At 44.7% G+C, this 14,060-nt stretch overlaps 2 protein-coding genes across 3 annotated transcripts in view; one reads left to right on the top strand and one right to left on the bottom strand.

Annotated features, from left to right (window-relative positions):
* The window catches only part of MTMR6 (myotubularin related protein 6), a 28,341-nt gene extending 23,792 nt beyond the window's left edge, over positions 1-4,549 (bottom strand). The window contains exon 1 of the mRNA XM_014966043.1: positions 4,446-4,549. Coding sequence (XP_014821529.1) covers positions 4,446-4,469 — 24 coding nt within the window. The 5' untranslated portion in view covers positions 4,470-4,549. The remainder of the gene's footprint in view (positions 1-4,445) is intronic.
* A 5,144-nt stretch (positions 4,550-9,693) lies between these two features.
* The window catches only part of NUP58 (nucleoporin 58kDa), a 38,224-nt gene continuing 33,857 nt past the window's right edge, over positions 9,694-14,060 (top strand). For both annotated transcript variants that reach the window (XM_014966012.1, XM_014966011.1), the window contains exon 1: positions 9,694-10,009. In XM_014966012.1, coding sequence (XP_014821498.1) covers positions 9,894-10,009 — 116 coding nt within the window. In that variant the 5' untranslated portion in view covers positions 9,694-9,893. The remainder of the gene's footprint in view (positions 10,010-14,060) is intronic.

Below are 14,060 nucleotides of genomic sequence, written 5' to 3'. Positions count from 1 at the left end.
TAAGAAAAGAAGGGTGGGAGAGCAAAACTTAGTTTTTGCTTTTAACAGAAAGCAAAATCCTAACTTTGCAAAAGATCTGTCAGTTTGTGCAATAATTTTGAAAATGGCAGGCAGCATAACCCAGCGCACACAAGGCTATTCAGGCCAAACTATTAAGAACACAATAGCAGTCACGTAAGCTTTGAGAAGACTGACTAGTTAAAATATCCAGTTTCTATACAAAAGTGCATAATGAAGGCACAACGCTAGGCTCACCAGAATACTTACTCCATACACATAACTACTGTAGTTATTTACTAGAAGAGGCCATGATATCAAGTTTAAAAAAAATAAGAACAATTAATTACTAAGCTTTTAGACTGCTTCCCCAAAACAGAGCAAACATATACTAACAATTTCCTGTTACTGAGATGCCAGCACTGAATTAACAGCTGATCTCAGCAACACGCTTCCTTGGCTGTCTGAAGACTCACAGCCATAAAGATTATGTCCTCCTGACTTCAATTTTAGTTATCTATTGTCTTTTGTGTCATCCCCAACTTTGAGAATCTTGATCATCATAACCTTGCCTCACAGTCAAAATACATTCTAATGAAATGCGAGCATTATGCTAATAATTATAACAATCTCCTTGAAATTCAAGGACTGTGCTAGCATTTGAAGCAGATATTTCAAGCTTGAGCCTTGCAAGGGCAAGTTTCTCCTCCTGGTATTGCATCAACATTGTTGTTATCTTACGGAAAACATTTCAAAAGAAAGTGATTTCTAGATAGCCTGCATTTTATCTGCTGCTCATAACTTCACAGGCTTCACAGTTTGTTTTATTTGAAGCAAACATTACATGATTCTTTGTGTGCAACAACAGGAAAGGAGCGTGGCAACTGGCTTATCTCCATGCCTTCCTCTATTTCTTGGCAGCACTGTCTCATTAATGCCAAGTTAAAGCTCCTATGCTTGAGGCTTCTGCTACTGCCATTAAATGCATGGCAGAACCCCCAAAAACTCCAAAATACCAGCAAAACCAGCACTCAGAGGAAGTGACTAGGAGAGTCCATATCTACTGTGCTGATGTTAAGCCATTTTTAACTCATATGTACAAACTTATTTATCTATTAAAAGCACATATGGAACATTAAAAAGTTCTCTTTTCAATTCACATTTTGGTTTGAAATTTTGGTTTTCAGAGTTAGTAAAGCAACATAACGCTTACAAAACAGAATAGAGGAAATAAAAATATCTACTAAAAGCCAGCACTACTATGATATTCTGGATTTCAGTTTAGAAAGCAAAAATAAAAGATAAAAATGGAAGCTACAAGCATCAGTACCTCAAAATACATTATGCTGTAACCAGCAAGGTATCAGTGCTGAGATACAGAGTGGCAAAAAAAAATCAATATAGCAGGGCCGAAACACAGAGTTCATTTTGGGCAGTTCTGCAGCAGTAACTGCTTGGGTTACCTGGCACTGCACCTCCCAGAAAAATTGAGAAGTGCACAGAAACTACTCCAGTTTTGCTCCAGTAACACAAACCACAAAAGCCTGGCATGTGAAGTTCCATTCTCCTCCATGTAAGGCAGCAGCTATTCTCAAAGCTGCATTTCTATGTTAGATGAGGACAGGAATCAGTACTCCAGCTTCCTCTTACAAAGGTAAAGTCTTACAGAATTCTGAAAGTTACATTCTAAATACACTTTTCTTAAAGACAAATGAAACATAATTTAGATTCAGCACCCACAGATGACGTGTTTATTTAAACTTGACCCAGCTTTAATGGGTACTTAGCTACATAGACACTTTCTCTTTTTGCTTTTTAATTTTAAAGTTTGGCAAATCCTTAGGTATAGAAAAAAATGTCAGTTGTCAGTTTTAAACAAAATGGATTCACAAAATTGAGTGAAGACTGTTGTTGAGTTTTAGCACATCTGTAAACAGAGTTCATTTAAGTAGTCAGAGGTGATATTCTGACACTAGGTAGCACTAACAAATGGGTTGTTTTTGAACCAGTAAGAATTTGAACAGGTACCTCAATAATATATACAGAGTAAATACAGTACAGTACAATATTTACAGAGTATTTACAGTGAAAGAGTCATCATACAGTTTATTGGGATTAGGAGTTACAGACTAAAGGCAAAAAAACACACAAAGAAATGTTTCTATATTGGAAACAAGTTGGAACAGAGAGAAAGGCTGAAACAACACTTAAGTCTTGCATTAAAAAAGATGAAAGATTAAATTAGAACAATTAAAGCAAGACAAAACCAAATTACAGTATATCATTCCAAGATTCCTTTATTACAGCTTTGTATGACATTCACTGAAATTTGAAGGAGTTTTCCCTTCCCCACTTGTCTCAGGCTCACACATAAACTCAGGATTAAGCAGTCAATCTAAACAAAACTTTCCATCTCCAAAACTTTCCATCAGTATTTTCAGTAAAACAGATTTGACTTTAAATATATAAACAGATGTAACTGTTTAACTAGAATTTAAGAAATTTTAGTATTTTCTACTATATTTTGCTTTAAAATATTCTTAAGGACACTTTAGTTCTAAAGCTTCATTACAAAAGCACAATACTCTTGTTTGTAATTTCCCCACCACTTATGATGTAAACCAGTTCACAGTATGTCATTTGTCACTATTTAAGTATATATTCTCAGACAGAAGTGATTTTTAAGTTGACCTCACTTCTTTATTAAATGTAAATGTTGGACACTTTAATGTCACCAAAAGGTTAACTTTATGTTAACTTTTTTAAGTTCTAAGCTGTACTGATAGTTCTAAGACAATTTTAACGTCAATATTTCCAGCAAACTGAAGTTTGAGGAGGAATAAAACATATTTCATCACCTTGTCCTATGGATAACAGCTTCCCTGCACAACGGTTAATTTGTGCAAGACTGCACTGTTATTTGAAGTTTAGTTTAACATTACTTTAATAAAACAAACTGAAAAAAACCAACTGTGAAAAGCTGTCAGATTATAAAAATTAGGTATGTCTCAGAACGACTGGAATCAGATCCAACTTGAACCTGCACATGCACTGAACTTTTAAGGCCCACAGTGCAGGCTGTAATTCAGTTTTCTTGGTTCCTGTAACTGTAATACAGTTATTACCATCTAGCATATATGCATTTTAATCCACCTGGATATGCAGTAAACCAACTGCTTACAAAAAGCTAAGTGAGCATCACAATAATCAAAACCTCATGATATTCCTAGCCATAAAATTGATAGTTTCAGAACTGCTAATTTTTTGTTCAAATTATAAAAATAATTGCTTCAAGTAGTAAGCCTTGTATCTTATAAGTCACATTCAGAGCTTGTTTCTCCCTTCAGTTATATTGCTACATGAAGGACTTTATCCCCAGCAGGGGCCCAAACACATGCAGAAACACAATTACTTGCAGATGCCAAGACAGTGACCTGTAGCCTTTCTGGTCTTATTTTCAGGTCTGAAACTTAAACAGCTCCTCAGATCATCAAGAGACTCTGGTGTTAGTCTAGTTCTTATTTTGAAGTTAGCTATTGCCTGTAACAATATGGTACTGAATTCACAAAGGAGGAGTTCCGGGTTTATAGGTAAACAGGCTGATAAAGAAACATTATCTCCAATCTGTCAGCTTGGTGCAAGACTATTCTATCTAGTAAACTGTAAGCATCGCTAACAGTAACTTCATCAGAGACCTTCCTCCTCTTTCATATATATACATACAAATATATATGAAAAAAAAACCCTAACACAGACAGCTATGCACATTTTAAGCTATTACATACAGCATATTTACATAAGCTATTACACATAGAAGTTAAGAACCTGTTCCTTTATGTAATTATTGGACACGAATCTACTACTTGAAGAGCTGAAATAGGGCCACTCCTTTTCTCCGCACACCTAGAGCTCAATTTAAGGTCAGGGAACTGTATCACTTGACAGCTTGAGGGCCCAGCCCCTCAGCAGCCAGGGCTGAGGAGCAGGGCGAAGAAAAAAACCACTGTCACAAAATTAATCCCATAAAAGCTGTGACTTAAAAAGAAACTCATATTAATAAATATTTAGGAAAAAAAAACGGGGGAAAAAAAGGCCATACGTGTTTTTTTACATATTCGTTAAGGAGGAAAGACAAACTAATACACCCAGAGCGTGGAGAGCACCGGAGCCAGGCACCCCCCCACCCTCCCCCGGGACCGGGGACATCCCGAGCGGCACAGGCCGCCCCGCAGCCCCTCCCGGGAAAGCACCAGTTACAAAATGGAAGGAGGAGAAGGAAAACAACGCCCTGGCCCACAGCTGACAGCGGCGGGGCAGGGACTCACCGGACCGAACAGGCCCTCCCCGCCCCACAGTTACCGGCAACGCCGCCGCTACCCCGACCGACTGACCACCCTACCCCCGGAAAAGCCGCCGCAGCCGGCGGTGGGAGGCCGGGACGGCGGTACCTTGGTGGTGCGGATGTGCTCCATAGCGGTGCCCGCCCGGCTGCAGCCCCCGCCCGCCGCGCTGCTGCCGGGCCGGGGCGGCCGTCTCCTAGAAACGCTTCCGGGGCGGGGCGGGACGGCACAAAGGCGGGGCCGAGGCCCTGCAGCGCCCCCTGGCGGCGGGCGGGGGGGGAGACACCACCTCTCTCTCAGCGCGGCGGCGGCATGGCCGCAAGCGTGATGGCGGGTGGGGGGGGGTTCATGAAGTACGGCCATCCGGCGGTGGAGGGGACGGACCGGGCCACGCTGTGTCCCGCGGTGACCCAGGGATTCTCTGTGAGATTCTGGGGGCGCGGGAGGGGCTGTGGCTGCTGTGCTGTGAGGCCAGGGTGGAGTGGCAGTAGCTGTGTGGAAAACAAGAGCCATTCCCTGGTTACCCAAGCTGCTGTTCATGGCATGGAGAGTTGCAGTCTTTTAGAGCCTTGTAATGGGGAAATTCCTGGAAGATGGTCCTTTTTCTTGTAGGTCACAGAATCGCTGATGGGTTGAGGTGGGAAGCGACACAGAGCTGGTTGCCCAGGACCGTGTCCAGCTGGCTTCTGAGCATCGCCAAAGGTGGAGACTCCACTGCCTCTGCAGACAGCCTGGGCCAGTGCTCAGTCACCCTCACGGGGAAAAAGTGTTTCCTGATGTTCAGAGCGAATCTCTTGTGTTTTAGTTTGTGTGCGTTGCCTCTGGTTTTGTCACTGGGCACCGGTGAGAAGAGCCTGGCTCCATCCCCTTTGCACCCTCCCTTTATTTATGCACATTGATAAGATCTCCCAAGCCTTCTCTAGGCTGAACAGTCCCAGCTTTCTCAGCCTTTCCTCATGGGAGAGATGCTCCAGTCCATCAGCTTCGTGGCCCTTAGTTGGACTCCTTCCAGTATGTCCATGTCTCTCTTGTATTGAGGAGCCCAGCACTGGACACAGCACTCCAGGTGTGCCCTCACCAGTGCTGAGTAGAGGGGAAGTCCCTCCATCTGCTGGGAATACTTTACCTGGTGCAGTCCAGGATGGCATTTGCCTTTTTTGCTGCCTTAATTGCTGATTCATGTTCAATTTGGTGACCACTAGGACCCCCAGGTGATGGAAAGCGGCTTTCCATCTGGCTGGCCCCCAAGCGTGTACTGGTGCCCCAGGGTTGTTCCTCCCCAAGTGCAGTACTTTGCACTTCTTGTTGACGCTGGGTTCGAAGTTGGCGCCGGGCGCGATGCGGCGCTGAGGGGGAGCTGAGGGGGCCGCTCCCGCTGCTGTCGCCGCTGAGGAGGCCGCCACCACCCCGCCCTCCCCGGACCCCGGTGCCGTCTCCCAGCCCCGCTCCTCCAGCCGTTCCCGCCGCTGCCGCCATGTCTGCGGGCTTCTCGAGTAGAGGGGAAGTCCCTCCATCTGCTGGGAATACTTTACCTGGTGCAGTCCAGGATGGCATTTGCCTTTTTTGCTGCCTTAATTGCTGATTCATGTTCAATTTGGTGACCACTAGGACCCCCAGGTGATGGAAAGCGGCTTTCCATCTGGCTGGCCCCCAAGCGTGTACTGGTGCCCCAGGGTTGTTCCTCCCCAAGTGCAGTACTTTGCACTTCTTGTTGATCTTCAGCCTGTCAAGGTCCCTCTGGATGGCAACACGACCCTCTGGCGTATCAGCCACTCCTCCCAGTTTGGTGTCTTCTGCAAACATGCTGAGGCTATACTCTGCCCCATCATCCAGGTCATTAATGAAGACGTTAAATAGGACTGGACCCAGTATTTACCCCTAGGTCACTACTGGCCTCCAACTAGACTTTGTGGCACTGATCACTTCCCTGTGGGCCCAGCCATTCAGCCAGGTTTCAATCCACATCCCTGTCTGCTCATCCCCACACTCAAGGCCACATCCAGCCTCTACGGTGACAGCTTCTCTGTGAGGATCTTACTGGTAACAGTGTCAGAGGCCTTGCTGAATTAAGAACTTGCTGGTAAAAGTGTGTTGGAGGAATTAAAGTTTTAGGCTGTACAAGAACAAAGTGAGAAGCTGCACAGTGTAGTAGCTCAACCATGTCGTAGCTGTGTGGGTCCTGGTGCACAAAAATCTTGTGTGTGCTGCACAGTAGTTGAGACGTGATAAAACTTAGCTTAAAGGTTGCAGAAGACTTGACAAGGTCTTGAACTTAAAGTTTTTGAGTGGTGACATTTACAGACTGTCATGAGTTATGAAAATCGTTCTGCAAAGGCATCACTCTTTCCTTGACAGATCCTTTTTTCCTGTTATGCCAATATATCTTGTCGCTTCTTGGCCTGTCAGATCAGAAGAACGTGTTCAGAAATGACTTTACAGAAATCACTCTAAATGTGCCATTTAACATTTCCACAGGTTTGGGTCTTTGGTTTTTTTAGGATTTTCAAATATAGAATACATGGATTAAACATCACAAATCACACGTAACTGAGCCTGAAGCTCTGCCTTGTGTAAAGAACAGCAATCCAGTCACCCATAAATAATCTCAAACGTCTTTTCAGTAAATAATACCCATCAGCCTGTCACTGCAAACTGGCAGATAAAACTTTCTAAGACTCAGTTTAAAGTTTTAGAAAGCAGGCGGTCTTTATTGCAGCGCTGAGGATTGTTCCTCCTGTTGTGCACGCCGAATGCTGTTGTCAAGCCAAATTTATACACGACAGGTATACATATTCAATGTAATTCCAAGAAAACATTAGCATATTAATTAGATTTTTAAGAAGTCATTTACATATTATAATGAGCTTTTAGGCATGCGTAGTCATGCCTTCAGGTGGTCCTCATTTTGAGTGAGGGTCATTTCTTCCTCAATCTTCATCTTCATCTGTCCTTTGGCTCACTTTTCATGTTGGCAAAACATTCTGACCGCTTAATTAGTCATTAAATCTAATGATCTTCCTGCTACCACCTGTTTGTCAGACAACGTCCATATTTATTGCATCTTTGTCTTACGCCACAATGTTCTTAAGGCCACATACATCCTTTCTTATCTTATGAAGTCCTTGAAACAATTTACGATGGTTACTAAAATAACTGTATTTCTTCTCTAAAAGAACGTTCCCTACAGTTTAACCATTTACAGAATACGTGAAGTCAGCTTTAGGTGTCGAGCCCCCTGTTGCCTTTAGCAGCCACAGCACTGAGCAGTGGAACAGAGAGGCGTTTGCATTGTTTGGGATGCTTTGAGACACTCTGAGGTCATCGCATAAAACCTTTCGTAGCGCTAGGATTCATCTAGACTATCGGGTAGATTTAAAAGAGAAGTCTAGTAATGCCTATTCCGGAGCAAGGAGTCTGCAGGACACGCTGAGAAAACTCCCCTGCATTTCAGCAGTGCCTTCTTACGGTTCCCTGGTTTCACATGGAAGATGCATCATGATCCAGTGGCCGGACAGGGCAGGGATGGAGCCCCTACAGCAGCTTTGCCTGGTGCCCTGTGGCATACGTGTGTGCAGGAGAGCCTGGTCGGGAAAGCAGCAGCGGTAGTTTGGGCAGTAAACGCAGGCAGTAATTAGTAATTCAGTTGGTGATGTTGAGGTGCTGTAGTTTGCACAACTTCTGGAGAAGGTCCAAGGAAGGCCTTACAGCCAGGGGCCTTCCAGTAGCTGAAGGGGGCCTACAAGAAAGCTAGAGAAGGACTTTTTACAAGGGCATGTAGCGATAGGATGAGGGGTAATGGCTTCAAACTGGAAAAGGGTAAATTTAGATTGGATATCAGGAAGAAATTCTGTAGTGTGAGGGTGGTGTGAGAAACACCGACTCACGTCTTAGAATTTAAAGAGGACAAAGTCACCGAAGCAAAGGTTAAAAAAAAATTATTAATATGAAACAGCGCTGAATCAGGAGGCTGAGGGGAGACCTCATCACTCTCTACAACTACTTGAAAGGACACTGTAGAGATTGGTGCTGGTCTCTTCTCACAGGTAATTAACGACAGAATAAGAGGGAACGGCTTCAAGCTCCAACAGGGTAGGTTTAGACTGAACATTAGGAAGGAATTTTTCGCAGAAGGTGTGGTTGGGCATTGGAATAGGCTGCCCAGGGAGGTGGTTGAGTCACCATCCCTGGATGTGTTTAAGAGACGTTTAGATGGGGTACTAAGGGATATGGTGTAGGGGAGGACTATGTAGAGTAGGGTAGATGGTTGGACTTGATGATCCCAAGGGTCTCTTCCAACCTGAATGATTCTATGATTCTATGAATCGGGTGCACCAAAAATAGATGCACGATGATCTTTCAGCTTTCAGGAATTTTATACCCTTATCCCGGCCGCCCGAGTTTCTGTCTCTTCTCATTGGCTGAGAAGTTGGAGCTCACATTCTTCCCAACTGCCTGACTTAGTACAGGTTTAGTTTGCACTTTTTTGCCATATAAGGCACACATACACCTATTCTACGAAATCGTTATCCTAAACATGCCTTTGATTAGTTGATTATGCTACACGTTATTACACAGTCTTTGCTACCATCTACTTGGCAGATTTACTGTCCAAGACTGGTTTCTTTGGCCTTATTGATACTCCCCTACACTCTGGGTTCCTGTGTCGAAGGCCGTGTCCCAGCCTCTTTCTCTTCCCCTAGATAACACTCTGCATACCAGGATTCCTTGACAGAACAAGGGCATTTCTGGGGATTAATTGGATACAATTTATTAGACTCTACTATCACTATGACTCCTTTGTTAGTACTGACACACTAACAATATATCAATTAGCTGAAACAAAACTTAGCTCATTTCCCACAGTGGTGAGACACTGGAACAGGTTGCCCAGAGAAGCTGTGGATGCCCCATCCCTGGAGGTGTTCAAGACCAGGCTGGATGGGGCTTTGAGCAACCTGGTCTGGTGGGAGGTGTCCCCCCCCACAGGGGGTTGGAACTGGGTATCTTTAAGGTCCCTTTCAACCCAAATCATCCTATGATTCTGTGAGGAGCCGGCAGATCCATGGGGATCTATGAGGATTCTGTGAGGATCTGCCTCGGAGAGACAGAGCAGAGCCACGCGCCGTGGTGCTGGCTGCAAGCCCCGCTTCAGCCGCAAATTAAGCATGTTTGGGGATTTTAATGGAATTTGTGTTGGAGGCTCTGGGAGGGGGGTTTGGACCTCCACAACCCCCCGGGCCGCTGCCACCGCCAGCCCCGGCCTGTACCCGCCCCGCGCGTTCCTGTCGCTTTAAGGGCCGGCGGGCGGCGCGGCGGCGCTGCCGTCCCGTGGTGCAGTGCGGCGGGCGCGCGGAGGGAGCGTGGCCGGGGCACCAGCGCGTTCGCTGCCGCCGCTGGGTTCGAAGTTGGCGCCGGGCGCGATGCGGCGCTGAGGGGGAGCTGAGGGGGCCGCTCCCGCTGCTGTCGCCGCTGAGGAGGCCGCCACCACCCCGCCCTCCCCGGACCCCGGTGCCGTCTCCCAGCCCCGCTCCTCCAGCCGTTCCCGCCGCTGCCGCCATGTCTGCGGGCTTCTCCTTCGGCGCGGGGACCCTGGGCTCCGCGGCGGCCGCCGCCGCCGGGGCTGGAGGAGGAGGCGGGGGCGGGGGATTTTCCTTCGGAGTCGCCACACCGAGGTAACGCGGTCTCCCCTCTCGCCCCCGCTCGGCTCGCCCCTTCCCGCAGGCCCCAGCCCCCTGACTCCCGCGGCCCGGCCCGCCGCCGAGGCCGCCGTCGCTCCGCGGGCCTGGCCTGGGCCCGGGCGGTACGTGTGAGTGCTACGGGGGGGCAGGCCCCATCCTGTGTGTCTCGGCGCCTCTCCTGCTTCCCCGGAGAGGCCCGCAGGTCCGGCACTCTTAGCCCAAAGGGCCCTCGGTGCGTGGATGAACCGGCTGCCGCATGTCTGCCCCGGTGCGCGGCGGGCGGGGATGCCCCTCGTTTGCTTCACGGCCGGCTTCGTGAATATAGGCGTAAGGGATCAATCTGTTCAGCAGCTAATAAGAAAAGGAGGCGCTATTCTAATTTTGCTTTATTTTGGCGTCGTCGGAGCAGGGAGTCTCCCTTCGCGGTTCACTCCAACGTTCTGAACACAGAATGCGAATCACGGGCATATCTAGGTTTCCGCGATCACCCTGAGCTCCTGTCTGCGGTGTGGAGCTCGTTGGTGCCGAAGCCCAAATGTTTAGTGCTCAAATGTGAAATTCCCCACCTTTGACATTATTCATGGATAAATGTCAGATCCCCACCTTTTTTTTTTTTTTTTTTCCGAAGGTGGGTACAATCTCACCCTTTCTGACACAGATAACCTTATATTTGCTGTATAGTGTCTTGGAGTAAGAGAACTTTGCTGTGCTTTGATGTGCATGTGACGTACAGCAGGCTCTGTATTAAAGGCATTATTAGTATTTAGGTTTCTCAGAATAATAGGTTAAGTCTTCGTTCTTACTGGGTGTTTGTTTCCCTTTTTTCTTTGCACACAGCTGTATTGGCAGAGATTGTTTTTTCTAACCTGCTAGCTGTTATGCTTCTGTTGAAGATTAGGGCAGTTATAGTGGAGCTTTGTATCAGAGTTCTTCCAAAATCTGATCAGGCAAAATTGATCACCGTAATGTAAACTGAACAGGCAGGGTGAGCTACTGAAGGGAACTTCGCCTGTAGCAGATGTGTTTGAAAACATCTATCTGACACAGTTGAATACTTATTTGTCAGAATTGTCAGGAATTAGTGGTGTGAGTGAGGGGAAGGGAACAGAACGTCTGCATCTGAGAGTATCTCTGGGTTAAATGGCGGTATTGCTTTTTGGAAGCCCATATGAGAGAGAACAAGGTTTCTGTTACCTGTGCTTGGTTTGGGGGTTTTGGTGGTTCTTTTTGTTTCTGTTTTTTTTTTTACCCCCATGGGGGAGCTTATGTGGATTTTCTAAAGAACTTAAGTTTCTTTTGCTTTATGCCTGTTTAATGCAGGTTTTCTGTGATGAGAATGAGAAACATTAGAAGAATGTTTTTGAATTAACAAATATTATTTTAAATGTACTGCCTGAAGCAAAAGAAACTGTTTTGTCTTGTTGATCTGCACTTGTTATAAATTGTCTATTGAACTTAAATATTTTTGTTTGTTCTTATTTTTGCCATTCTAGCTGGCTTTTTAATCTGTTAAAAATAATAAGTAGAATTTTAACAGGTGCTAATTAATAGCAGTATGGTAGTCCGCATTTTTATTCATGTATTTATTCTTACAAGCAGCACGAGTCTTCAGGGCTATTGGCCAAGGAGTATCACAGAGGAAGAGGCTTTTTTACTTACTGTTGGATGATCGGTGGCAGAATCTTGAGCATCCCTATTAGATGGTTTGTTTAAGAATATGTTTGAGACTGTAAGGAGAAATTGTTGTTCTTCTGAGTCTAAGACAGTATTGCCAAGTGTTGAAGAAAAGGAACTTTATTGTGTAGTCCAAGCACTGGTATTAGTAATCAATGTGATAAATCAAAGATTATATTCTAGTGGCCCATATGTGGTATGCCAGCCTGCCTAATCCATACGTTGCACCAACAGCCATTCAGATACCTACGCTCTTTCTTTTTGTTAATTGATGTTCTCTATAGTGTGCTTTACCCAGGTGCAATGCTTTGTTCTAGCTCTAATTCTAGAGCTAAGACCTGACTCCAGTGACCCAAGCTCCTCTTCCTTTCACATGTGGGGAGTAGACAGGCCTCCTGGCACATGCTTTCTCCCAATAGTAAGAACACTGCCATTGCTTTACTTCTACATTTTGGGTTCTTTCTATCTTAAACAAGATGCCAGTTCATTTTATTTGAGAGTTTTGAGGTTTTGTCCTATAGTGCTGAATTGTGTATTTTGTACCTTAGCTTGCTTCTACTGGAATACTGAAACAAGAAAAATTTTCACAGAAAAATAATCTTGATCTGTACTGGAAAAGGATGACAATCATCAAGTCTTGACTGGTGAGAGAAGCACCATGCTGTACGTTTAAGTTTATAAGCAGTTGGGTCACGGTGCTGTAGTTTGATATGTTGAAATTTTGGGAGTAAAGCAAACTGGAATGCTTTGGCTCTTTTGGAGTGAGACAATTAGGGGGCCTGTGTCCTTCTGAACTTCTTGGCTGCTCTGCTTCCTGAATTACTTCTTTAATAATAACTTGCACTTAGATTTTGAACTTGGCAACCAACTTTTTGCTGCACTTGCCACAATCAGTTTTGTAAATTCTTTGGAAATTTATGATGTTAGAAACTAATTATAGCCTTTTTTTTTTTTTAAAGGATTTACTTTTGTTTTTCATTTGTTATACCTAGGAGGTACTTTCATACAAAAAGAGAGAGGAGATGAGGGAACAATGAGAGAATACTGAACACCTGAAACATACAATATTTCTTGACAGTTGTTACTCTTAAGTCTAAATTGCATTTCATTGCAGTGCTACTGTTGTACAGATGCGAAATATTGTATAAGAGAAAACTTACAGATTTTCTAAAAAGGCTCACAAATGGAAGCAGGACGTTACTACAAATACATTCTTCACCTGATCCTTTGTCAGTTTAAGAACAAAACTTTAAAGATTGTAGACACCCCCCCCTCTGGCTGCTAGGGCCTGTCATTTTGTTGGTTAGAGATAATAATGACTATTGTATTCCCCCATGTTTTGTACAATTACTTACTGCATTCTCTGCTAAATGTAAAGCTTGTTCTATATTTGCCATGAAACTTCTAAAATGTGTAGTTGCCCCAAATGAATAGATAAATACAGGTTTGGTTTTCCTGGTGATGACTGTTCTCGGATTCTCTTCTTCCTCTCTTCCTCTTCACCTGTGAAAATAATTCTGTAAGTTTATTTCTGTGACTTTCTGACAAGTATACAGTCAGAAAAGAAAGTGTGGTAGGCTCGGGTTCTCTATGGTTTGCACCTGTGGGGAAGGGTAGCATTTTGGTTAGAAAATGAATTCATACATTGGTGTGTTTTGGTGGTAAGATAGGGCAAAATTGTGCTATTGATGTGAATGGTTCCCTGTCTGTGCTTATCACTTCAGAATAAAATAAAGCAACATTGGTTGAGGTTTCTGGTCAGGGTTATTTAACTGGACTTGGAACCTGCCTCAAAAAGATGTCCTTGCAGGGTTGTTGTCATCTTTGTGTTTCCTCTAGCATTTTTTTTCCCTTTTCAGTAGTTCAAGGAGAATAAGTAGGCAGAACTAATGATGATCTCACGGAGAAAAGTTCAAATTTCCCACTGCATCAGCCCAGCAAGGAGTTGAACAAATGGTGGAGTCTGTGTCAGGGAAGTGGTGGGGATTACGGAGCTGTAGAAGGAAAGAGGGAGATGGGATTCCTCTTTCTCTTTGATCATGGGGAGCTTGGACTCTTTCTTGTCCAGGTGCATTGCGTGTGGTTGGGGAAAACGAGTGATGGCATGGGAATGAAACTGAAATAAAGGTGGAGTTTGGATTTTTTTTTTTTTTTTTAAAAAGGAATTAAGCTGTTCCTCATGCCATTGTCCAGTTGCAAATTGGCCTGAGACTGACTTGTGCCATGGGCTCTGACCTCCGAAACTGCCCACTCATTTTTTTTCTAAACTAATCAGCTAGATGAACTATTTACAGTTGGCTTTTGGGTCTTCTCACTGCTTTTGCGGCTGCCCCTGTCTGAGTAATTAATGACAGCGTGGCTTGTTTATGGG

This window comes from Calidris pugnax, unplaced genomic scaffold, assembly GCF_001431845.1.
Source record: "Calidris pugnax isolate Ruff unplaced genomic scaffold, ASM143184v1 scaffold20, whole genome shotgun sequence".
NCBI classification, from domain to species: Eukaryota; Metazoa; Chordata; class Aves; order Charadriiformes; family Scolopacidae; genus Calidris; species Calidris pugnax.
Note: the sequence above shows the minus strand (reverse complement) of the source record. Positions and strands in the feature narration are given on the sequence as shown.